The following is a 24,178-nucleotide window of genomic DNA, read 5'->3' on the forward strand; positions in this document are numbered from 1 at the left end:
CTTTCCTTCCCTCCGCTCCCGCCCCGCCCGCCGCGTCCCCGCGCGTCACTGCGGGCAGCCGCTCCCGCCGACCGAGCCGCGGGGCGCAGGCGCGGCGTTCTCGGCGGCGGCGGGGCGGATACCGGGCGGCGGCGGCGCGGCCATGGCGCTGTCGCTGGGCGAAGGCGGCGGCGGAAGCCGGCTGCGGCGGCAGCTGGAATCGGGCGGCTTCGCGGCGGGGGAGTACGTGAAGCAGCTGTCGCAGCAGTCGGACGGGGACCGGGACCTGCAGGAGCACCGGCAGCGCATCCAGGCGCTAAGCGAGGAGACCGCGCAGAGCCTGAAGCGCAACGTCTACCAAAACTACCGGCAGTTCATCGAGACGGCGCGGGAGATCAGCTACCTGGAGAGCGAGATGTACCAGCTCAGCCACATCCTCACCGAGCAGAAGGGCATCATGGAGGCCGTCACCCAGGCCCTGCTCCTCCAGGCCGACCGCGACGACCCCGCGCTGGGCGCCCGCCGCGCCGCCGCCGCCGACCCCTTCCTGCCTCTGTCGGCCAAGGATGCGGCGGCCAACGAGGAGGGGCGGCAGCGTACTCTCACCACCCTCCTGGAGAAGGTGGAGGGCTGCCGCGACCTCCTGCCCGAGAGCCCTGGCAAGTACCTGGTCTACAACGGCGACCTGGTGGAGTACGATGCCGACCACATGGCGCAGATCCAGCGGGTTCATGCCTTCCTCATGAATGACTGCCTGCTCGTGGCCACCGCCCTGCCCAACCGCCGCGGGGCCTACCGCTACGATGCCCTGTATCCCCTCGACGGGCTGGCTGTGGTCAACGTCAAGGACAACCCGCCCATGAAGGACATGTTCAAGCTGCTCATGTTCCCCGAGAGCCGCATCTTCCAGGCTGAGAACGCCAAGATCAAGAAGGAGTGGCTGGAGGTGCTGGAGGAGACCAAGCGCAACCGTGCCCTCAGCGAGAAGCGGCGCCTGGAGCAGGAGGCCCTGCCCCGGCCCGCCCCAACGCCCCCCGAATCCACCAACCCCTTCGACGAGGATGAGGACGAGGAGGAGGAGGATGAGCCCTCCGCTGAGGACGAGGTTGTTGACCTCTCGCTTGAGTGGATCCAGGAGCTGCCTGAGGACCTGGACGTCTGCATTGCTCAGCGGGACTTCGAGGGGGCGGTGGACCTCTTGGATAAACTCAACGAGTACCTGGCGGACAAGCCTGTGAGCCAGCCCGTGAAGGAACTGCGGGCCAAGGTGGACGAGCGGGTCCGGCAGCTTACAGATGTTCTGGTGTTCGAGCTGTCCCCGGACCGCTCGCTGCGAGGAGGGCCGCGGGCCACCCGCCGAGCCGTGTCTCAGCTCATTCGCCTGGGCCAGTCCACCAAGGCGTGCGAGCTGTTCCTGAAGAACCGGGCAGCCGCGGTGCAGACGGCCATCCGGCAGCTGCGCATCGAGGGCGCCACGCTGCTCTACATCCACAAGCTCTGCCATGTCTTCTTCACCAGCCTCCTGGAGACGGCCAGGGAGTTTGAGACGGACTTCGCCGGCAACAACGGGTGCTACTCGGCCTTTGTTGTCTGGGCCCGCTCGTCCATGAGGATGTTTGTAGATGCCTTCAGTAAGCAAGTATTTGATAGCAAAGAGAGTTTGTCAACTGCGGCAGAGTGTGTCAAGGTAAGAGGGGGTTGGTGGGACACAATAGCTGAAACAAAGGCTTCAAAGCTTTAAATTCTCTTTTCTAACCCTAGTTTAGTTATTGACTCTTGTGTGGGTCTCCAGAGAGGTTTCCTGCGTTGGAAGGTTAATATTCATTCGAGGTTTGTTTGGTTTTATTCAATTTAACAGAGGAAAGCCTAAAGATTATAATACGTCAAGAAAAACCCTGCCTTTGTCAGAAAGCAAAATGGGTTTATTCTTAATTTGCCTTTAACTGATAGGAGATCCTAAAATTTACATAAGTTACATCTGAATTATAAGTACTTCAGAACTTTCTCTTTGTTTTCCAAGGCTGTCCTGAACTACATTTTCATATTTTTTTGCAAGACTAACTTCCTCAGGCTATGCTTTCTTTCAGCTGCTAATTGGGAGGGGGGAAAAAAAGCTTATGTGTGAGTTATATTGTATTTGTCCAGGGTATTTTTGACAGCCAAGGTTTATCTTTCAGTTATTAATTTCTCATTAATGAAGTTCTTAAATCATGAGAAGTAAGTGAAGTAAGAGTAACACTTCTCAGTTTTCTGACAGTGATAAATTTGGTAAACATGTAAGATGTAAAGGGTACTTGCACACTAATAACATCCTTTGCTTTTCTTTGTTATCCCAGGTAGCTAAAGAGCATTGCAAGCAGCTGAGCGAGATTGGACTGGATCTCACCTTCATCATTCATGCCCTCCTGGTGAAGGATATCAAAGGTGCTTTACAGAGCTACAAGGATATCATCATCGAGGCCACCAAGCACCGCAACTCTGAGGAGATGTGGAGAAAGATGAACCTGATGACTCCAGAGGCGCTAGGGAAGCTCAGGGAGGAGATGAGGAGCTGTGGGGTGGGCAATTTTGACCAATACACGGGTGATGACTGCTGGGTCAACCTTAGTTACACTGTAGTAGCTTTCACCAAGCAGACGATGGCCTTCTTGGAGGAAGCGTTAAAGCTTTACTTTCCAGAGCTGCATATGGTTCTTCTGGAGAGTCTTGTGGAAATCATCCTGGTAGCTGTCCAGCATGTTGATTACAGTTTACGGTGTGAACAGGACCCTGAGAAAAAGGCATTCATTAGGCAAAACGCCTCTTTCCTGTATGAAACTGTCCTTCCTGTTGTGGAAAAAAGATTTGAGGAAGGAGTTGGAAAGCCAGCCAAGCAGCTACAGGATCTGAGAAATGCCTCAAGATTGATGCGTGTGAATCCAGAAAGTACCACCTCTGTGGTGTGAAATGAACCTAACTGTTCCTGTGAGCAGGGTGGCAGCACTTACTGAAAATGTTGTACACTGAATAAGTGAACTAAACGGAGGTTTTTTTGAGTCCCTGAAAGATGCAGAACTCTTAACTGCTGCATTCCAGAAGCTGAAGACTTTGAATCAATGCCTGCAAGCATGCAGTGCTTTACTTGGTGGATGGGGTGTAGGGAAGTGAGAAGGTGGAGGTCACATGTCCTTGGGCAGCATATCCTGTACAAAGGGCTTGTATAGTATTTGTGACTTGGGAAATAACAGTAATACAAGTTTTGGCCAATTGTTTGTGAAAGTCTTACATATATACAGCATATGGCAGGAAAAGATCAATTCTCATCATGTCACTGTAGCAATTCTTTTTTAAGGCAGTGTTCTGGTAGGAGGGGAAGTGCTTGAAGCATTCCCAGGGTGTGGTATTCGGTGAGGCACATCCACCATCCAGATGTGACTCAGCACTGCAGAGAAATGATGTGGATTTGCACAATGTGATTTGTGTGCTAGCAATGCAGACTTTTCATTTTCTTTAACCTTGAGATTATCTTCATTAGTTTCAGAGGCAGATTGAAATAAAAAATGGTTTTTTAGTATAGGATCTTGTGTTTGCGTGAAGGGACTTCTTCTGTTAATTAAGCTGGCCTGTCAGCCTAAATTATAGCTGTCTGAACCATTTGTTCCCTTCAACAGAAGTGAGAACAAGTTGCTTCCCTTTCTCTTTTTGTTCCCCTTCCGTGTTTTCTTATGGATCTAACTGGGGTCACGTCCAGTGCGAAGTGTGCGCTGTTGCTTGAGGTGCTGTCACAAATGTGTTATGGGCTGTTGTCTGCTGGTAGGAACCATGGTGAAGAGGCATAAATGCTCTTGAGACATGCAGGGCAGGGAGAGGGTCTGAAGGGACTGTTTCATTTGGAAGAAATGGAATGCTAGTTTTGCTGTACAGAAGCAGAACCTGGTGAAGAGACTGTGAGGCTTTTTGTAAGAGACGTGAACTTTGAAATATTCATTGTCTCCCGCAAGAACTAGCATAATTTCCTGTAATACAGCAATAAGCAAGAAGAACTATCTTTTTTGCAGAAATCACAAGAATTGGGTTGGCAATTCTAATGTTGATGGGGAAAGTTTATACAAATGCTCTTATGTTTGGATTGAACGGTGTTGGCTGTCTTGTGCAGTATATGTCTGTGAAAATAAAATAAGCCAAGTATTGTGTCAAGGCTGGTTTGGAAAGCTGTCAGCATCAACTTCTAAGCTGTGCAAACTTCTTCCCCTTTGGTGCAAACTTTCTTAGTTGTGAGAAAATCATGTTACGGCTAAGGAGCCTTGTATTAATCCCTCAGAAAGTGTCCTTAACTGGAATAATTAGGTATTCTATTCTTGTAGCGCTTTCAAAATAAAGCTTTTGCAGTTTGTATCATGGTAATGAATGCCTTGTGACTGCCTGAGCAAACAAAAGGTATCACCAGTGAAACATTCTGCATAACTGTTACACTGAAACTTCTTAATTTCTCCCTGTTTTCACAGTGCTAGTTCAATGCAGTTTTCACTTCAGTGGCTGGGTTTTGTTCTCCTGCTCTTTGGATGCCTTTTAGACTGTCAGATTTTGCAAAGCATCCTATTGTTTCTGCTCACTTGCTTTTCGGTGTTTGGGCCTTTTGCTAGCAATTCACAAAAAAAAGTAATACAAAATATTTTTAAAGGGTAACTTCGCTCGTTGCTCCCAACTTAAATTGATGGAAAACCAGTGAAGTAGCCCTTTTTTTATTTTAAGGGACAGGGACAGTGAGAGTTAGAACTTGTGTAACATGTTATGTCCAAGAGAGAGAGGCCTATTGGTGTTATTTCGGTACTGAACTGTTTTTGATATCAGAACCTAGTGAAGTATAGCAAAGTAATATAATCTCTGTCATCTGTTTAAATTGGGCAAAGGTAGCATCCTAATCTGAGAAATACTTTCAAGTGTATTATAAATGAGAGCTCTCTGTGGTGATGGGTATTTTGGAGGAGAGGGAGAAGAGATGGCTTTTTTTTCTGTGAACACAGGTATATTTCTTTTTTTTTTTTTTAACAGCAGAAGAAAGCAGAATAAATATAGATGCACCTTATCTTTGTGTGTGTGCATCTTTGCAAGAGGAGGGTTAGATCTGGAACTCTAGACTGATTATTGTGATGCTTGAGGATTTTTTGCAAGAAGCTGAATTGTAGTTTCCCAAATTCCCAAGCATTAACATAAGGCTGAAAAGGAGGAGAGCCCTGTTCATGCTTTTATTGTGAGCTGGTGTAGCACAGCTTACCCTCATCAGAGGATGAAATGTAGAATGTAATTCTGCCACATGCTCTGTTATGCCTCTGTCACTGAGCCCTCATCAATCTATTTATGGCACACTGAGCCTACTGATTTTGTCTCTACTGCATCCATGGAGCAGTGGGCTTGTGTTGATGTTGGTTTTAATGAATGAGGGAATCTGGCTTTTCATTTGGGTCATCAAACATCATGTTCGTGTGCCTGTCACAATTCAAACAGGTGTGGATTTGTATAAACTGCTGTAAGTGGCATTGATATTTTGTAACTTGTGAATCTGTTAAAGTCATAATAAAAGAAAAACAATAACCTAAAGAAAATGGTGTGGAATTAAATTAAGCTAAACACCCTTTTTTGTTAATTTAGTTAACAGAGAAAAATCAATGTATGGTGAGTCATGGTTTAATAAATTTCAGTTTTGGAATGGCACTTTCCTTTTCCTGAGCTGTGCACTTGTGGGGACAGTGATGTTCACACTGAGATTTGCAGTAACTACTGAATAATATGATAACAGTTCTCCTGATTTGAGAAAGAACTAATATTGGTTTTTTTGAGACAACTGCATATAAAATATGGTTTCCTTTAGCTGCTGTGGCAAAATGGTGCAAAATGACTTTTTTTTAAAATTCAGATAAATTTATGTATTAGAATTTAATGCAGTAATTTTTCTGAACAGTGAAGACCATGTATTAAAACTTTTGGACATACAACACTAGTGGTGTATTTATTTTGATCGTCAGAAAGGAGATGTTGGTTTGAAGTTGGACTTCCAGCGAAGTTGGAGAGCTTCAAGTCAGTCCCTTGTGAAAGAGAGGTGAGCAGCAGCCAGCTGATGAAAGCCAAGTGATGTCACTTCAGGCGCGTTCTTACAAAGTCACTTCAGTGAGGTCATGCTGGAAGAAAATGTTTCTGGACACAGGGGAGAGGCTGTACTCTCGCCTTCTGGGACCTTGGGTGGGGGTGTGATGGATTATCAACACCCAGGCAGCGTAACGCTAAAGGGTTTGTTAGCTTCCAGACTTTTTTGTGTCTGAAGTCCATCCGTGCTTGACTTGGATGCTGAATGTGTAGTACAGCCTGTCCCCTCACTAGGTGGAGCTTTGAGCACTTAAACCTCCGTAGGCTGGCGCGGGCACGGGCATGGGAGCTGTGCTGCCCGGCAGCGGGGCTTGGCAGGTTATGGGTAGCATGCTGAGGGGGGCCGAGATGCTGCAGAGAATGATCCAGATGTTAGGGTCAACTCTTTTTCATTGCTTGGTAGTGCTTGTGTTCTGCATTTTCTAATTCTTGTACTGTTTGCTTTTAGTTCTTCACATTTTCCTGAGGTGTTTCTGTCCCGTTGGCACGTGTCCTGCAGAGTATCTCACCTTTCTGCCTTTCCTTAAGGTGGGTACCAGCATGTGACTTTTGTTCCGCCCGAAAAACACTGCTACACTTCAAGCCCCTGCAGAGATGTGAAAAGTCGCTTGTCCCAGCTCAGTTGTCTGTCTCATGTGGGATGTTCAGATTAGTGACTTCTCAAAGTCAAGTCTGTGGGACCTCTGGTCATTTCACTTCCAATTGGACTGAAATTCCTGTGAAACTTCGTGCTTACAGTGCAGCTTTGCACTCCAGCACAGTAACACACAAGGTCCCCACCACCTATCGTTATAACTTACACACTCTTTATATTCCCTTTGCTGCACAACTGTTACCATTTAATTGGGTTACCTTTTACTTAAAAATGTTAGTGTTTTTGTCAACTCTTCAGTGTGTTTTCTCTGAAGAAAATCAAATCTGGGATGGGGCTTATCTGTCAAGCAGCTCAGTGAGCACAGACATCTTTTTTCTCACAGGTTCAGGAGCTGTGATACACCTTCAATCCCTGCAAAGTCTGAGGGATAGTGGAGAGAGAAACACTGCAACCTGTGTGGAAAATAGATTTATGTCATTTATCATTTCAAGGGATGTTGACTGGAGTAATAGATAAGAATTTGATTGAGCCACCTTGGACACAGAGCTGTTACCTCTCATGTATTTAGGAAATGTTGCTTATACAGCTCCAGCAGCCTCAACATGCTCTGTAATACAGTTCTCAATTTCAGGGTTACAAGCTGAACTAGATTCTCTGCTACAGATGTGCTCAGTTTGACACAACAGAGAGAAAGTACTGGCAAGGGACCTGGCCTGTGCTGACCACTGAGCAGTAGTACCCTTCCCAGGGGTTTATGTGGCTAATCAGGGCAGTTTTAAGGCAATTTTAGATCACCCTTTTGTAGCCCTGTGGTATTTATTCTCTTTCCCTCCCCATGCAGTAGCCACATTCCTTTCGATGGGCAGAGCGTCCACTTTCCACCCAAGCGGAAGATACTGTGGGAGGATGGAGAGAAGCTGCTCCCCGAATTTCTTGAAGCGAGCTGCGATGGCGCAGGGCCACCAGCGGGGGTCCCACGGGAGCTGTGCCTTGGCGAGCATCCGCTCGGCGCAGGGAACGTGGGCACCACCCGCGAGCAGACACGATTGCGCTCCATCTGTTCTCACCATGCAGGAGCTAAAAGCAGGTACGAAAGCTGAGAAATGGATCTCTTCGTGTCAAGGCAGGAGCTGGGCTCTGAGGCACCGTCTTAGATTGCCCAAAATGTAATGTGGACCTCCAGCTGCTGGGAATCTTGCTCAGATGTGCTAATAATATCTTGGCATGTGATTAGTGAATGCAGTGCACTAGGAAGGTGGGCCAGGGAGAAGAGCAGGTAGTGTTAACTTCACTGCCGCTTAGGAACACCTTGGAGATGTTTGGATTGATGATGTTTTCAAGTTAATGAAAAAAAAATGAATTACAAACATACAGCTCTTCATCTAATTGCACCAAGAACACAGAGTTCTTCCTCTGTCCTCCCAGAAACAGATCCAAACAAAATCAAAATTCTCATGAAGGTGAGAGTTAGCCAAATCCATCATGATGCAAAGCATATGAATCTAAACACCTGCAAACTTGCACAAAACTAAGATCTGCATTTCAGACATTCCCCAGACTGACTGGGATGAGGGAAAACTTTGCCTCAGACTCTTCCAGACTTCTGGACTTTGAGTTCTCTGGGCTTTGAGTTGTTCCTACTGTTGCTAAAAATCACAACTCACAGACGACAGTCTGTGCCAGTGAGACTAATGTGTTTTGCTTTGTTTTGTTTTGTTTTAATTATAGCTTTACAGCACTGCTGCAGTCTGGGGATTCCTGTTATGTTAATTTTTCAAACCCAGTATTCACAATAGGAAGCAGCCCAGCTCCTGCAGGAAGGGGTTGTCAGGAGAGTACTTGAAGCTCTGCAGAGAATCCTTCCTTCCTCAGGATTCAGTGAATTTTCTCTCAAAATGCAGATCTCTGATAAGCAGCTTCTGCTCTGCTTTCCCCCCTCCTACACTAATAATTGGCAGGATTGTTTTCCCACTCCACAATATAACTTCTCCAGCAGAGGTGCCAGACTGGCTTTGTGGAGGAAGGATGTCAAACTGAATGTTGAGTTACAGTCTGTACATCTGTCTTAGCACAATTCAGGCGATATAACTCCCTGCCTGCTCTTGCCATTGACAAAGTTGGTGGGGAGGAGGGGGACTGGGAGGCTTGCAAAGAAAGACCTGTAATCTTTGTCCCTCTGACTTCCACCCAGCACGGTGCTTAAACACACGCTGAAAATGCCCCCCTGAATCTGGGAAGCCCACTCCTACAGTCAGAGGCAATTAGATCCCAAAGTGCTTTTTACGAGTGGAGGATCAGTAAATTTCTTTTGAAATTTGCAAAAACAACTGGCAAAGAAGGGATGGGAGGGTAGCACTAGAGCAACAGCAGCACATGGGCAAACAAAATGTGTGTTTCTGGGACACCTCAGCTCTAGTGTGACAAATGGTGATCCCAAACAAAGCCTGCCCCTTCTTCGGTGGGAGCAGTAGGCTCCATAAATCATCAGTGCTGCAACTTTCCAGGAGGCAGCAATAACAGCATTGGACACACTAAAATAAAGTCACTTCCTCTGACTGGCTGTAATATGTGACACCATGTTAGGGTGGAGGAAATGCCCTCGGGAAAACCATGACGCTTCAGGAAGGGTGCACATGGAGGCTGGATCACCTGCTGTTCTGAGATGTGGCTCCACCTGAGCCTGGCACCAGTGTTGGCTGGTATTGTCCCAGCCTCCTGACACACACCATTCTCCCTCATGTTACCCAGCTCCAGAACCTCCCGTGGTGAGCATTTTCCTCCTGCTGTCCACTGGCCTGAAATAGGCCTCCTCCCTCCCGGCGGGATTAAGCCCCGTCTTGTTTGCTTGGTGACAAGAGCTGTGTGCAGGGAACAGAAGGCCCCGGTGCCGCCGCTGCCCGGCAGCTTCACACCAGATAGCCTCTCTCCTGGTGTGCCTCTAATCAGCCACTATTTTTTGTCATCCACTGAACTTTATTACCATTTAAATAGCCTTTCAGACGTCCTGTGGGGTTTCTGCCTCTGCTGCCTCATGCCCTGTGAAATTAATTCTTGTAAGAGCATGTCCTCACAGGAAAATGGTGAACTCAACTGAGCTGGTTTAGAAACTGTTTTAAACCACATGAATCTTTCTATGACCCTTTCGTTTGGACTGGGGCACTTTCTAAGTGCTTGGCTTGGGGTAAAATATGCTTAGACAGGAAAGTGTTTATTTCCAACCAAAATTACTGCACTGAATCCTGGTGTCTGGGGCAATGTTTTTGAGTACTGTGAGCAAATTCCATATTTAACTCAGCATGTGTTTTTAGGCCTTGAAGATTTAAGGGCCAGACTGAAAATGCCTTTAATCAGGAAGCAATTAATTGCACAGATTTCCTCCTTGCAGCCAGTGTAGCACTCAGCCAGGTAATACTCCCTGTGAGGCAGTGGCTCATGCCTGCACACTGCTTTTATTACTGTGTATCTCTGCTAATTAGTGCCTGTTGGATGTTAGGCCAGGTTGCTACAGGGGGCTCAGGTAAAAGGTATGATCAGTTAAGAAAATCTAAAGATAGCTTTAAGAAGAAAATAAAATGTTTTGCATTCCTGAGGAGCTTTAAAAAAAATTATTATTACTACTACTATTATTTTTCCAGAAGAAAACTTGCAAGAAGGATTGATGCTTTTGTTGGAAATAAGGACCTGGTTTTGACTTCAAGAGTTGTTCCAACCAACTTGAAGTCAAGCACACTCAACTGGAGCTTTTTCCAGAGCACCGTGATGCTCACCCAAGACCAACCCCAAGTAGGAAACACCTAGTTTGTCTCTCTTGCACTCACCTTCATGCAAAGGATCACAGTCCTGGTTCTCCCTCAAAAATGATGCTCAGCTTCACTTGGAGAGAAGTGTGTAGGGAGCTGGGGGACATGTTTAGCCCTCACTGGCAGTCCCTGGGGCAGGACACACACAATATCTCACAAAACAGGACAGTAAGGCTTAGTTGCCCCTCTGCCCTATGTTCAGGCCAGGGCCATTGCTCCACCTGCTAATGCTGACACCAACCTTGTTCACTCTCTCAAACACAAGCCTCACATCCTTCCTGTCCTACATGCTAGCTATAAGGAACAAATTCCCTCATTATGCTATTATTATAATTTACTAGCAGAAGCCTTCCTCTCTGCACACAGAACTCTTCATGTTTGACTATCATAATTGCATTTTCAAAGTTATAAATAGCACGTTAGCCTGGTTTATGTGTTCATGCAAGTCAGGCTATAAACTGGCAGATGAATGAAATTAACTGTCTCCAGAATTCACATTCCTGTCACTTATTCAATTATTTCTTCAACATAATTGCTCAGAGCAAGAGCTACTGCCGAAAATGACATGCATTTACCCTCTCTATGGAGGAGGAGAGGCTTATCAGGTATTTTACTGCAGGCACTTCCATTACTTCCAATATTCCAGAAGAAACAAGGGTTTTAAATGAGCCAGGCCCAAACACACAAGGCTTATTTTTTAGCCAGATGCTTCCCCATCCTTAAAATAGCTCCAGTATTTTCCAGTGCAAGGGTTTGAACACGCCTGTAGTGCAGCACACACAGGTAACTTGGCATGCATGTATGTGAGCTGCAAGCCAAGCTTGCCTCCAGGGGTCTGCAGCACAAAATGTGTTCCTGCTCTGTGTATCTGTATTCATGCTGGTGCTGCAGCTATACATGTTTGGTTCTTTCTGTGACAGACTCCCACCCCTGGGTGCTGATGCGGAGAATATCGGTTGGCTGAGGCTTGGCTGTCAGGAGTAGGAAAGGCAGAAGATGATTTTTTTGGTGTTGCTGGTGTAGAAAAGATTGTAAATCCCCACCTTGCCAGCTCAAACCCTACATCGAGGTTACAGCTTGAAACACCAATACCTTTCAAATGATTTTTCTGTCCCTCACCTCGCCCAGATATATCTTGGTTAACATTCTGTGTTTGTGCACTTTCTTACTAAATTAAAATCTAAGAAGGGGGTGCTAGAACAGAGTGGGTAGGGATAGAATGAATCAGGAGGCAGGACACTCAAGTCCTAAACTGTCCCTCTTTCCATTTTTAGCTTTAGCATTGTCTGGAGTTGGAACATTTCATTTGTTTAAATAAGAGACAGGCAAGCAATTTTCCAAGCTGTATGGAAGGGGAGGAAGCTCATCTATCAATGCCAACAGTTTGCAGCCCGTTGTCTGCAGGCCCTGAGGGTTATCTGTAGGGGAAAGGGAGCTAAGAAAATCAACCCTGTTACCAGTTGCCTGAAATTTGTGACAGATGGTCTGCACCTCTGTTGGAAAATATGGGGGTCTGCAAATTAAAAATTGGGTAAACATCAGTGTGTTTTCCTCCTGCTGTTCATGAGCAGTTCAAGCATCAGGTTTTGTGTGCTCGAACAAAGCTCCAGAAGTGGTCCATGGAGCATGTGAGTGCTGAGAATCACTGTGCCAGGTCTCACTCCCTGAGGTGTAGGAGTGCTGCTAGCACTGCACAAGTGGTGCGGGACAGCTCTGGGAAACTCGCTGTACTGCGTGCCGTGTCCGAGGGGCTGGCACTGCCTATATTTGATGAGTAGTTAACCAGGTGAGCAATTATTTAGTTCATCCAAGAGGAGATGAAGAAACGAGTGCAGCACAGCCTATTTGTACTTACACCAGGACATGCCTGATAGTGGAGGTTTTTTAGGGCAGGAAGCAAAAGTATCCAATAGGGAAATAAAAATACCCCCACTATGCAGTGCTTGTGTATGTGTCCCAGCTGTCCCCGGTAGAAGGAGAGTTAGATTCATTAAGTGCCTATAAGCAGAATTTTGTTGTGGTGCTTAGTGAGGTTGCTGTGCAGTTTGGACAAGAGGGATGCTGAGGGCATCAGGTGCCATTCCTGCTCACAGCTCTGCGACGCACACTGCCACAGCAAGCTGAAAAAGGATAATGCCAAGGTTTGGTTCCTGTGAGTGACGCCAACCAGTGGAAAACTGGCCTCAGAGTGCAAAGCTGTGGTATCTAAGCTGTGGATAATGGAATAAATCAGTAACCTGATGGTTCCACAGCACACCGCACATGGGGCATGCAGGTTCCTGTTGCCAGTTCTAGGCACAAAGGGAAAAAAGACCCACCAAGATACTGCGGATATCTCTGTGAATTCAGGCTGCTGCTGCGGCTAAAGTAGGGCTCAGGCGCGCAGGGAAGTGGCCGCTCCAGGGCCAGCAGAGGGAGCCCGCCGCCGCCGCATCCCGGGATCGCCGCTGCCGCCCGCGCCCAGCCCAGCCCAGCAGCCCCTCAACGCCCCCACCCCGCACCTTTCACAGCCCAGAATCGCCGCTCCGCAGTCCTGCAGCCCCTCCACTCAGCACCCCTGCGCCCTTGGGTCCCACAGACCTCCAGCCCAACATTTCCCTGCGCCCAGCACCCAGAAACCTCATACCTCCCCAGCTCGGTGTCCCAGCAGTCCCACAACCAAGCACACCGGCAGACCTGCATCCCAGAGTCCATTTCTGCAGCCGTGCAGACCCGCAGCCTTAGTACCAAGCCCCAAATTCCCAAATGCCTGAATTTCAGCATCCCCACATCCCAGCAGCCCTGCAGCCCTACAGCCCAGGAGTACTGCAGCGCCTACCACTACCACCCGTGCCCACAGCCATCATCCAGCACAACACCCAAGCTGTACAGCAGCCCCAGAGCTGCACAGCTCTGCAGCTCCATGTGCCGGCAGCCCCAGAGCCGGCAGCTCGGCCCCATCAGCTCAGCTCCCAGCCCAGGGCACACAGCAAGCGCAGCTGGCACAGAGCGGCTGCTCCTGGGTCTAGGCTTTATTGCGGCTTCTGCCCTCAGGGGCAGTGACAACTGAGGCTGTGGTTATACTGGGGCTTTTTGCCTGAGGCCCTGCTATGAGCTGTATTCACAGAGGTGCTACTTCATTCCTGGGAGCTGGAAAAATCTTTCTAATGTGATCTTGCCACAGCCTAAGCCTGAGGAGGCAGCTTTACATGTGTGCTGGGCACAGCCAGCGCTACTGATGCGCTCCCGGTCCCACCGTTCCGCAGGGCTGGAGGCAGGAGTGCAACATGGGAAAGGCAGACAGCAGCTGCCTCTGCAACTTCTTGGCTCCAATATTACAGCTGGTACTTCACTGTGAGCTTTGCCTACATCAGCAATAAACCCTCCCTATGCACAGGAACAGATTTTTCTGCGGGATTTTAGCCCTGGAAATGAATACTCAAAAACCTGGTGCTTTTGTTACACTGGGACATTCATCCTGCCAACTGTGAATCAGCATGACTGTACTTCTGCAATGGAAAAATTCAATAAATGTACACAGAAAAATTATTCTCCCCCAGTTTTTGTCTAGTCCTGTCCACTTTGTTGTCCTGCTGAACCTCATGGCAGCAGCTCCTTACAGGAGGGTGGTAGCATGTTCAGTCTGGTGGAGCACTCCTCACCTGGCTGACTTACAGCAAAGCCTTGCTATTATATCCGAAGCCATAGCACAGGTGTGCTGCTCCTCTGTGAACATATTCCAAAGTCACATGTGGGCTGTCTTAGCTGGAATTTCATCCCATTTTTTATTGAGGCACAAAATATCTGGTTACTATTTTCAGCTGAGAGAAGGTGCTTGAAATGGAAAAAGTCAAGTCACAAAATGGGATAGAAAATGAAGCCATGGAAAATATTTGCAGGCAAACAATAAAAATGCAGTTTGAGTCAATGGTAATGTTAAATTTCAGTGCTTTCAAGGTTTTTTATTATTTTTAAAAGTAAAATTATTTAAATTGTAGAAGACATTTGAATAAAGAAAACATTATTCTAAATGTCAACAATGGAAAAAGTAATGCTTTGATATTCATAATTTTTTCCTTATTACTTTTTTTTGAGAGATGTATTGGTCACGTTTTCTTTTGTAGCTGTCATAAGAAAAACAACAGTTTTAAGGAATCAGAATTTTTCAATTAGAAAACATTTTGCTGAAAACTCCTATCTGGAAGAAAGCTGGAAATAGTTAGTGTGAAAAGTCTAGCAGGAACCTCTTAGTTCCAGATGTGTTGTTCTGCTTCCCCTGGTATGACAGAGGTACTTAAAATTAAAGTTCAAAGATGCAGCGCCGGTGGAACTAACTACATATTTCCTGACATTTGTGCCTGTCAGCACAGGGGTGCTTAGGCTGCTATTTATAAATCCGAGCTTAATTCATTCTCATACCAAAGGGAGCAATCAAAACCCCAGTGATTCCCAGGGAGAAATCAGGGCCGGTATACAAGAGGCTTTTTCCTAATTTATTTCTGTCTTTGTTGTGTTTGGAAGAAAGATATACATAGCAAACACAGTCCAATCCCAGCCCTTCTCTGCTGAGTCAGAGTCAGCTTCCTAGGTCTTATGGATCTCAAGTCAGGAAGGCAGGATGGTCTTGTGGCTTAGGATAAGGACTGTGAGTCAGAATAGTTTATTAATGAAAAAAAAAATTGTTCCTTTCATTTATTAGCAGGTCATTCTCTAACCAGCAAAATTGCCACTAGAAAATTTCAACTGTAGGCATTTTAAAGATAGAAGGGGTAAAAAAAAAAAAAAAAGGTCCAATTGACATTTGATCATTTCTGCATCAACATTACATTTATCCTTAACTAGCTGTCCTGGAAGGAAAAGGACAAGCACCAGGGTAAATACCAGAAATATCCTGATTTGCGTTTTAGGCTTGCTAAACTCCCATTGATTAAGCTGGGAATGTTGATTAAGGACCTCAAGCTGTGACCCTCAACAATTCAGTCAGGTTACTCCTGCTGCTTAGCAAGACTTGAGTTAAATTGGAAAGCAGGATAGAGTGTCAGTGAGTTTATCAGCTCTGAGCAGTGTGTTTCTATGCAGATAACCTGCAAGTACCTCCCTGCTCAGCCTCAGAGTCTTACAGGGGATTCAATAGGTTTTCTGTCTGCTGGTAGGAGATATTAAAGTCCTTCAGAAAAAAAAAAAACTAAAAACCAATCCTGCTTTGGACCGATCCTCTGGAAATTAGTCATTCAGTCAGTAGAGTTAATGATCAGTTGGTGGGTTAATAGCCAAACCTTAAGTCAAGGATGATTAAAGCTTAAAAAAAAATTAACCACTCGGTGACTGTAGTCAAAGACAGCATTCAGTTATTTTTTGATGGTTCCTTCTCTGTCTAGGCTCCCACAGAGGCTGACAAGGGATACTTTAACTTGTCAAGGCAATAACACCATAGCGACAAAACCCTAAGAAGCCCATCAGTTTGCTGCACAGGACTGTTTTGCATACCAGGCCTTTGATCTTTTAGTGTATTTAGCATTGCCATTTTTTAATGAGTGCTGTGAGGAGGTGAAATAGGTCCCTTGCTTAAGTAGGACAATTTATTATTGTCACTTAGCTTGTGAAGGACAAGCCATGCAGAAGAGCTCCAGTCAGGGGAGAGAGGCCTTGAGTGCGAGAACTTTCACGCTTCAGTTAACAGGAAGGCAAGCTGCATGGGGGTTTGCAGAACCCAGTTCTCACTGCATTGGGAAAAAAAAACCTTTTTATTTCTTCACCTTCAATTCATGCTTCCTCAGTTTACTGACAAAGAAATTTTAATTATTTACTAACAAAGATAGGGCTTTCCCCTTCTGCTTCATGCTATGGCAATAAGATTGTTGGGGAAGTGTTGACTGAATAACCCATGGTGCCACTAGCTGCTGTGCAAAGCTGAAGGAATTTACAACAATTTCGAGGGTACCAGCTGAGCCTGTCAACCCAGAAAGGAAGGAAAGAGGAATCACTGCAAACCAAATGGAGATTTTTCCAGTTAGACCATACAGAAATGGTGTGATATAGGTAAATTATATAATAAAGCTAAGAACAACTTCTACTTTCAAACACAAAACTGTAAGAAACAAGTGTCATTTCTTGTTTCTGCGATCTTTCTCTGATGGAGAGCAATCTAAAATCCAGGACAGACAGCACTTAACAGCACCTAGCTGTACATCTGACAGGTCTTGACTATGTCTTCTCGCAGGCAGTGGCAGCAGCACGAGACAGGCAGGGCTTTGCTCAGAACCCAACACCCAATTGGGTGTTTGCTCAACACCCAGTGTGTGCCTCACCCACAGAGACAAGTGGTTCCCTGGGCAGTGCCTGGCACTGGTCAGCTGGGCACACACAAGGAAGGGACCCAAAAGGGCTCCCATGAGGATATGTGGTCCTGTGGTTTTCAGGCTGCCCTTCAGGGACACACTGGTGATCCACAGGACAAGAGGAGCTGGTCAGTGAAGTGAATGGAGAAAAAGTGAATGGAACAGGTGCATCCACTTCCACACACACAAACAATTATTACAGTGAGGGAGTTGCAGCACTGAAATGTACCCTAGGCTTCGTCTGGTTTCCTTTCTGTTGTCAGTGAAAATCACCATGGAACCACAGCACTTGATAGTTTCTGGATTGTTTTACAAAAGTATGGTTGGAAGAGTGATTGTCAGGAAACACCACTGTATCCCAGCTACCTAGAAACAAAATCAGCAGTCCCTAAACATTCCTGACAGCCCTGGGTGTCTCACCTTGCTGGAGATGCCTCAGTCCCTGGAGGCAACTGCAATTAGCAATTGTCCACACCTCTGGAAAGTGTGTTCTGCCATCTGTATTGAGCTTTCCATGCTGCAGTTTGAGCTCATTACTTGCTTCCTTATTTACATCCACATGCTGTGGAGAATGGATTATTTCCATTGCAGCAAAATATTGCAGCAAAATATTGCAGCAAAAGTGAAGAGTGTTCAGCTCCCCATTGCTCATGAGGCCCTTTTGCAGGGACAGCCCATGCTTCCCTCACCTCAAAGGTGGCCAGCGAGCCAGCAACAACCAGTGTACCCCAGAGCAGCCCAGGAGCAGCACTCTCCACAGCTGTCCTTTTCTGTTGTATTGATTCTATTCAGTGCTGTCTTCCCAACCCTAAACACCTGCTGGATTTGCCTCTAGTTTTGAGTGGTTTTCCGGTGCTAATTCCTAGCCCTAGCTGTATTTCCTTAGGAGCAGCCAAAGCACATTCCTGTATCCTCTGAGCCCATTTTGCTCCTTCACTGCCCTTCAGGAGGGCCTCCCTTCCTTTGGAAAAGGCAGCTTTCAAACCCGTGGGGACTGCACCACACACACACATACCCACATGCAACCAGCTCTACATTAACCAAGACCCAAGACAACCCAAAGCATGGGAACAACAAAAAAAGAGAGCCTGTGTGGTAGTCAGTACCTGGAGCTAAACAGAGATATTCTACCCCTCATATTTTTTTTGTTAATTGTTGCTCTGGACATTTTTGTTTTATCAGATGGAGAAGGACACTTGAGACCTAGCTAATTTGTTTCTCTTGTCAATGGCTCTTTGTTTCCTTTTAGCTTTTTTCCCCCCTTATTTTTCCCTATAATAATTTCTTTGTTCTCTTTGGTAAGCTGGCCACTCAGAGCATTATATCCCTGTCTTAAACCTGGATGCAGTACTGTTCATAATAGCAGCAGCAGCAGCTGCTGGGGTGGCAATGATGCGTGGCCACCAAGGCTCCCTCTGCCAGGCACTGCACAAAAAATCACACTACCTGCATCGACCAAACCCAGCTCTGCAGTGACCAGAGAGACTGAACTGCAGAGGAGAATGCATCTTTTTCTCATAAAACAAATAAAATGCTTTGAACTTTCCTCTCACAGGCCCTTTATTGCCGTTGCTCATGGCAAGCTCTCTGTCTGTACAAGTGTAGGCTAGCAGCAAGGTACTAATAAATTAATAAAGTGGAGGCAGGGCACAGGCCCAGGCAGTTGCCCATTCAGTTAAATTTTTGGCATTGTCCTTGCATGAGTTTGTCCCAGACCAAGCAAATACTCCTGCAGCCAATGCCCAGGCATGTTTCAGGAACCAGGGTGGTTCTCAGCAGGTGGTTTGGGCACAGCTCTCCCGCTCTGGGGGACAGGAGCTTGTCTCCCTGGGGATGGCTGGGCATGCCAATGGGTCTTGGGAGTGGAAAACATTCCCTAGCCTGTCTTATTATTTTATGTGGCTGCAGACTTGGTGTCTCAGCAGTGCACAGCTCTTAAAGGATTGACTCACTGCAGCATCCCTGTGGAGCAGGGAAGTACTGTTAAGCCCCTGGGTCCAAGGGGAGAAGCAGACTCACAGAAACACTAACAGGGGTACATGGCTCCAAAGAAGCCTTCAAGTCGCACAGCCCTCTTTTTTCTTAACCTCCTGCCCCAGCTCCAGGGCTTGAAGCCCCTTGGGCTGGTGAGGATGAGCCAGCCATGGAGATGTGCCCCTGGTCTGGTGGGGACGTTGAGCTGCCCAGGACCACCATGGGGCAAGACAGGGGCCACCTCCTTAGAGCCCTACAGCTGAGATGAAACCCAGCCTGGTGAGGTTGGGCAGCTTAAAGCACGCACCAGGCAAGCCTGGTTCAGAGAACAGGATCAGGCTTGCACTTAACTTGACACTGAGGGACTTGCAGAAACTTAGGCAGGGACATGGCTTCTCTACCCCATACATTTTGACTTACTGAGACATACGAGGCCTCAGGGCCTCTCAGAGGCCACACGTCAAATCCATATGGATAGTTTGTGCAGAGGAAATTGGTGGGGTCAGGAAGAGTGGAAGCAGCTCAGTGCTTTACAGACACATTGCCTGAAGTCCCTCTCCTGAGAAAAACAGAAAGCAGTTCAGCACCATGGATTTTCCATTTTCCCCATTCCAATTTTTCCATTCATTTTCCCCATGCATGTGTTAAGAGGGAGATGATCAGTCACGCAGCTACTGGGTCATCTGTCTCTGTTCTTGAATCATGTCCATCACTATGGTCTCAGGGGCTGAAAATACAGAGAATCTGGGTTCATTAATTATGGCATTATATGAAAATGCACTATTTTATCAACAATCCTATTTTGAGATTATTTTTATGAGTGATGTCATTACTTTGATGTCTGAACAACTGGACATTTTGACAGAGCGCCTTCAGGTTTCCAGGGCCAGCTCCCAGGCACATGGCTAAAGTCCCTGCAGAGCCCTGTTCACCTGGTGTGGGGATTTGCAGCTTCCCACCAGAGTTCAGTGGGTGGCCCTGCCCTAAGACACCCAGCTGCAGTGAGCCCAGCCCTGCACATAACCCGGTGATGAGCTTTGCTCCGGCCAGCGGCCAGCCCGAGGCTCCACAGGGCAGGGATCGATCCAGAAGCCATACAGATCCAGGCTGTGAGGCTTCAGCTGTCTTTATCCCAGCCTGGTTTTTTCTCCCAGCTCACCTCCCACTGACACCTGCACACCTGCATGGAGGGAATATTTGTGCCTTTCCCTGCTCCAGGGCACTGACAGCAGACTTGCAGTCAGGGCCCATTACCCACTCAGGGTGGGGCTGCAAAACCGAGGGAGGAGGAGGAGGCAAAACCTGCTCATGGCCTTACCTTAATTGCTATTCTTCTTGCTGAGTCTTCTTCCTCGGTATTGCCTCTGGTAGGAAAGATGATTTTCTTGCATACAATTGCTTAAAAGCAAAAGGAAAACTCAGAAAAATGAGAAGTACCACCACCACCACCAAAAAAAAGAAAAAAAAAAAACCCACACAAGAAATGTGGGACTCATCCGCTCTTCTGTTAATTAGCCTTAAAACAATAAAACCAGAAAGCAAAGAAAAAGCCGATGAAGGTAATTGGGCTGGGCTGCTGTAAAAGCAGGAGCTGTGGGAAACAGGGACATGGTGCAGACAACATTACCTTGTAGAAAGCCCAGATTTCTGAGGTCTGCCTCTCCCCTGAGTCCTATTTTGTGGCAAATCATAGTAGATGGCGTAATTATCACAGCTGTGCTTTAGACTGTTTTAAGAGGTTGTGCTTTCCCAACCACCTTTGGAGCACAACAGCAGTGGCAGGCAGATTCCTGCTAGCATAGCTGGGCTAAATCCACCAAAACAAGCAAATAAGCCTTCTGGAAGAACTTACTGGGTGGTTTTTGCTGGATGCTTGTTTTCAATGACAAGTTTCTGAGGAAAACAGTAGCATTTTAAAACCTACATGTACAGCCAAGAAAGCGTGTGGACTTTTCCCTCCTCCCCTCCAGCAAATACTTTGCTGCCTCTTTTACAATGCTATTTCTATTGACGTAAAGCAAAGATAAGGAATGTTTGCCCATGCTGCCTTGCTCAGTTTTCCATGTGTGGCTTCTGGCTGATTTGCCATGTGTCCCTGCTGAGGTCTCAATCCATTTTTGACTGAAAGCGTCTGGGTTCTTGCTTGGCTTATCACGCCGACACAGCCGGCAACCCATTAATCTCCTGTTCCCAATGCCTTTACTTCAGTGGGAAAGCTCTGGTGCTTTTCAGTGGTTTGTACTTACAGCTAACAGAGGCTGGTGCTCAAAGCCCCTACATCACTTCTCCACAAAACCCCCTCTCCTCAACTACCAGAGCTGGGAGAGGTTCAGCATTTTCATCCTTCTTGCTCTAACGCTCTCTGTCAAAGACATGGAGATCTGTAAAGCAGCAGGAGAAGCAGGTTTGAAGACAGGATCACATTATCTACCAGTAATGTTCTGTCCTCATTTACATCTTGAAGTCTTTTGGGGACTTCAAGATATCTACAAAGTACCTTCTCAAACAGTGACAAACTGAGGCTCAGTTTTCACTCAACAGAAGTTTTCCTGTAGAGTTTTCATTTTTGGCACATGAATTCTGTCTGCCCTAGCTAAGAAAGGACACCAGTCTGTCAAGGTTATTCAGCAAAGAAGCCCTTGAAATTTCATTCTGTTCAGAAAACTGTTTCAAACCAGACTGGTGAAAACACTGTTGTGTTAAAGTAAACCATTCTGGAAGGGTTTGCCTTGTAGAGCCATGCTGGTAGTACTGTTTTGGCAACTCTTTGTTTCAAAATCCAGCTCTAATGGACTAGAATTGCAATTTCTTGGGCCCAGCTTTGCATGCTAGTGAGGGAGTCCCAGGAAGAGATGGGGTGCTTGAAAGGGAAAGAAAACCTTATACTGTGGCTGGCTTCTATGTCTGATTTTGTATACCTATTATGGTTGAAAAGTGCTGTCCCGAAACCTTGGGAATCAAAGGTTTTCATTCTGTCCCTGAAAAGAGAAATAGAATGCCTGCAGAACTGCTTTCCAGTATCCCAAACCTGCTCACAGTTCTGTCCCAAAGCAGATTTCTGGTGGGGTGGAGCATGGTGTGCTGACAAGTGCCTGCTCCTCCCTAGCTGTGGCTGCCAGCACCAGGAATGTGGGATGGATATAGCTGGCTCAGCTAAGATGGAGATCAGGGAGGTACCTGGGAGTCTCCATGTACAACCACTCGAGCCAGGACAGTGCTGATTTGGATGGCAGGGTTTGCTCTGCACCAAGTGAATCCTGTTCTTTGGTTTCCTGCCTTTATGTTACCATGCAGCACAGAAAAAGCCATGACTTTCCTCCTCTGCTAAGCTGCCCTGGAGTCAGCTGTGGATGCTCTCCTGCAATCCCTGCCCTCAAAGTCAGGCAGCTATCAGGAAAGAACAGCCTGCTCACTCTCAATAAAACTAACAGTTGCACTGGCTTGTTCCAAGCCTTTTAATCCCCACCAAGGAGATCCTAGCAACCACTTTTGGAAAAGATCTTTAAATGTGGAAAGGGAAAAGGCCTTTCAGCAGTGGCTATGGGGTTCTTCCAAGTTTGATACCAAGAGGAAGCAGCTGGCTCCAAAAGAGATAACACTAGGACCAATTGTTGTTTTTCAGACTTTCAGAGTAACCAACTAAAAATGCATGGGAGAAACTGTCTGCAGAGGCAGATCAGCACAGATGTATCGGCTGGGCCAAGCTTCCAGGGGTGGGAGGGCGCAGAAGCAGGCACGGGAGCATCCCTGAGGAGCAGACAGATCTCTCTGCTCTCCTCATATCCCAGCACTGTCAACAAAAGTGAAGGGTCCCATTAGGAAGCTGGTTTGACCCCTCATACAAGGATGCGTATGGCCAAGTGAGAGGTGCCCCTGGGGACACCCCACAGTGGAGGGGAGGTGGTAGATCTCCTCTGGGAGTACTGATGTACTGAGCTCTGTTCACTCTGGCTGGTGACCATTTCAGCCCAATCTGAGCATAGTTTACAAGTACCATATCACTCAGCATTATAAGACTGTTTAGTGTCCTGGTTCTCTATGCCTAGGGGACACATGGACTGATCACTCTCTTACATTCCCTTTCCCCTCACAGTGTTTGTATTTGGGTTTAAGATGTCAAAAACCTCCCTCCTGCCTCACTGCTGACTCCCTCCCTCTGCACTCACTGCTCTACATCATCAGCCTGGGTTGTAGCTGCCTCTTCCCAGTTCTCCAGCCAGGTCTGATCACATCATCCTCTGTCACAACTCATTTGCACACAGGGTTCTTATTCTTACACACAGCCCTGCACCTGAAATGCAAAGAGATATCCCTGCACTCACTTTATCAATGCAAAAGTGTCAGCATTTCTAGGCCTGGCCACTGAAGACTCCCTGGTCCAGAGACAAGCTCTGCGTCTCCTATTGTGGAGCTGGAGTCCCCCTGGCACCTCCCAGCTCTTTCTCTGCAGGGCTGGGAGATCACATCCCTTATATCTGTTGTGCCATAAGGGGGGATGTTTCGGGAAAGAAACCCCAGGTCTGACAGGCTGCTCTGGATCTTGACTCCCCTTTGAAGCAGCCCTGAGGCCTGAAACTCTGGCAAAATGAGGGGTTTGGGTATGGCATGGAGGTGGGCTGCACAGAGTGGGCTGATGAACTTTGGTGCACACGGACTGCTGGGGCTCATCCCCATTCAAGGGGACCTTGGATATTCAACTAGTGTGAAAACAAAACAGATGCCTCGCATAACCCTGAGAAGAAAACTGATAAAGGCTTTCTAGCCTGTCTAAAAAAGAAAATGTCTGCTGTACAGAAAATACCTCTGAGATAGACAGCTTCAGGAACACAGATTACATCACTGAAGATTGGGGTAGGAGTGTACATAGGAGATGTTGGACTGCAGTCCACTTGGGCACGAAGGCCATGGAGATCTGTCTGCCTGTGGAGATGCCCATAAATGCAGGTCACCTCAGTTTCAGCATGGATTGAAGAGAGTGGTCACATCAGGTATGAGAGCAGGGCTGGAGCAGGAACCAGCAGAGGTTTCTTCCCAGGAGTGCTGCAACTGTCAGGAAGGCTGTAGCAGAAAAGTTACTCACTGGTCTGCTCTAACAGGGAAGGGAATGCATAGGAAAAAGGAAAGTTTTCTCAGCTGCTGGAAAGAACCCCTAAAGAACAGAAGCATGGCAGACTAGGATTTTGACAGCTGTTTTGGGAGTCCACCTGGAGAACTAGTGGGGTTGTGCCAGACAAGGAAAACTAGTAAGGGGATTCACCCGTGGGCTGACAAGCAGTCTGGCAAAGAGCACCTGTGCTGCAGATACCACGCCTGTTTCGAGTGCAGGCAGCTCTGCTCTGGCTCCGCAGAGATGTGTCCAAACTGAGCTGTCATTTCTCTCCTGAGCTCTCTCC

General features: G+C 47.1%; 1 protein-coding gene and 1 long non-coding RNA gene across 3 annotated transcripts; one reads left to right on the plus strand and one right to left on the minus strand.

Moving 5' to 3' along the window:
* Positions 1 to 120: 120 nt before the first annotated feature.
* EXOC8 (exocyst complex component 8) lies at positions 121 to 5,951 on the plus strand. Its single transcript, XM_048297569.1, has 2 exons — positions 121 to 1,666; positions 2,316 to 5,951. The coding sequence occupies exons 1-2, from the start codon at positions 143 to 145 to the stop codon at positions 2,922 to 2,924; spliced, it is 2,133 nt and encodes a 710-aa protein (XP_048153526.1). The 5' UTR covers positions 121 to 142; the 3' UTR covers positions 2,925 to 5,951.
* Positions 5,865 to 21,207, minus strand: LOC125323043. Of its 2 annotated transcripts, none has more exons than XR_007202343.1 (2): positions 20,104 to 21,207; positions 5,865 to 7,146 (listed from the first exon to the last, which is right to left on the minus strand). It is a non-coding gene; the product is annotated as an uncharacterized LOC125323043 (long non-coding RNA). The 2 variants fall into 2 exon arrangements; XR_007202344.1 differs by lacking the exon at positions 5,865 to 7,146 and adding an exon at positions 19,365 to 19,512.
* Between the last annotated feature and the right edge of the window lie 2,971 nt (positions 21,208 to 24,178).

The sequence above is a fragment of the Corvus hawaiiensis genome, chromosome 3 (assembly GCF_020740725.1).
Source record: "Corvus hawaiiensis isolate bCorHaw1 chromosome 3, bCorHaw1.pri.cur, whole genome shotgun sequence".
NCBI classification, from domain to species: domain Eukaryota; kingdom Metazoa; phylum Chordata; class Aves; order Passeriformes; family Corvidae; genus Corvus; species Corvus hawaiiensis.

What these genes read in the sequence shown, in the direction of transcription:
- EXOC8 (XM_048297569.1), top strand. Translation starts at nt 143, where the DNA reads ATGGCGCTGTCGCTGGGCGAAGGCGGCGGCGGAAGCCGGCTGCGGCGG. An exon ending in CTGCGGCAGAGTGTGTCAAG is followed by an intron (nt 1,667 to 2,315) that starts GTAAGAGGGGGT and finishes TTGTTATCCCAG; the next exon opens with GTAGCTAAAGAGCATTGCAA.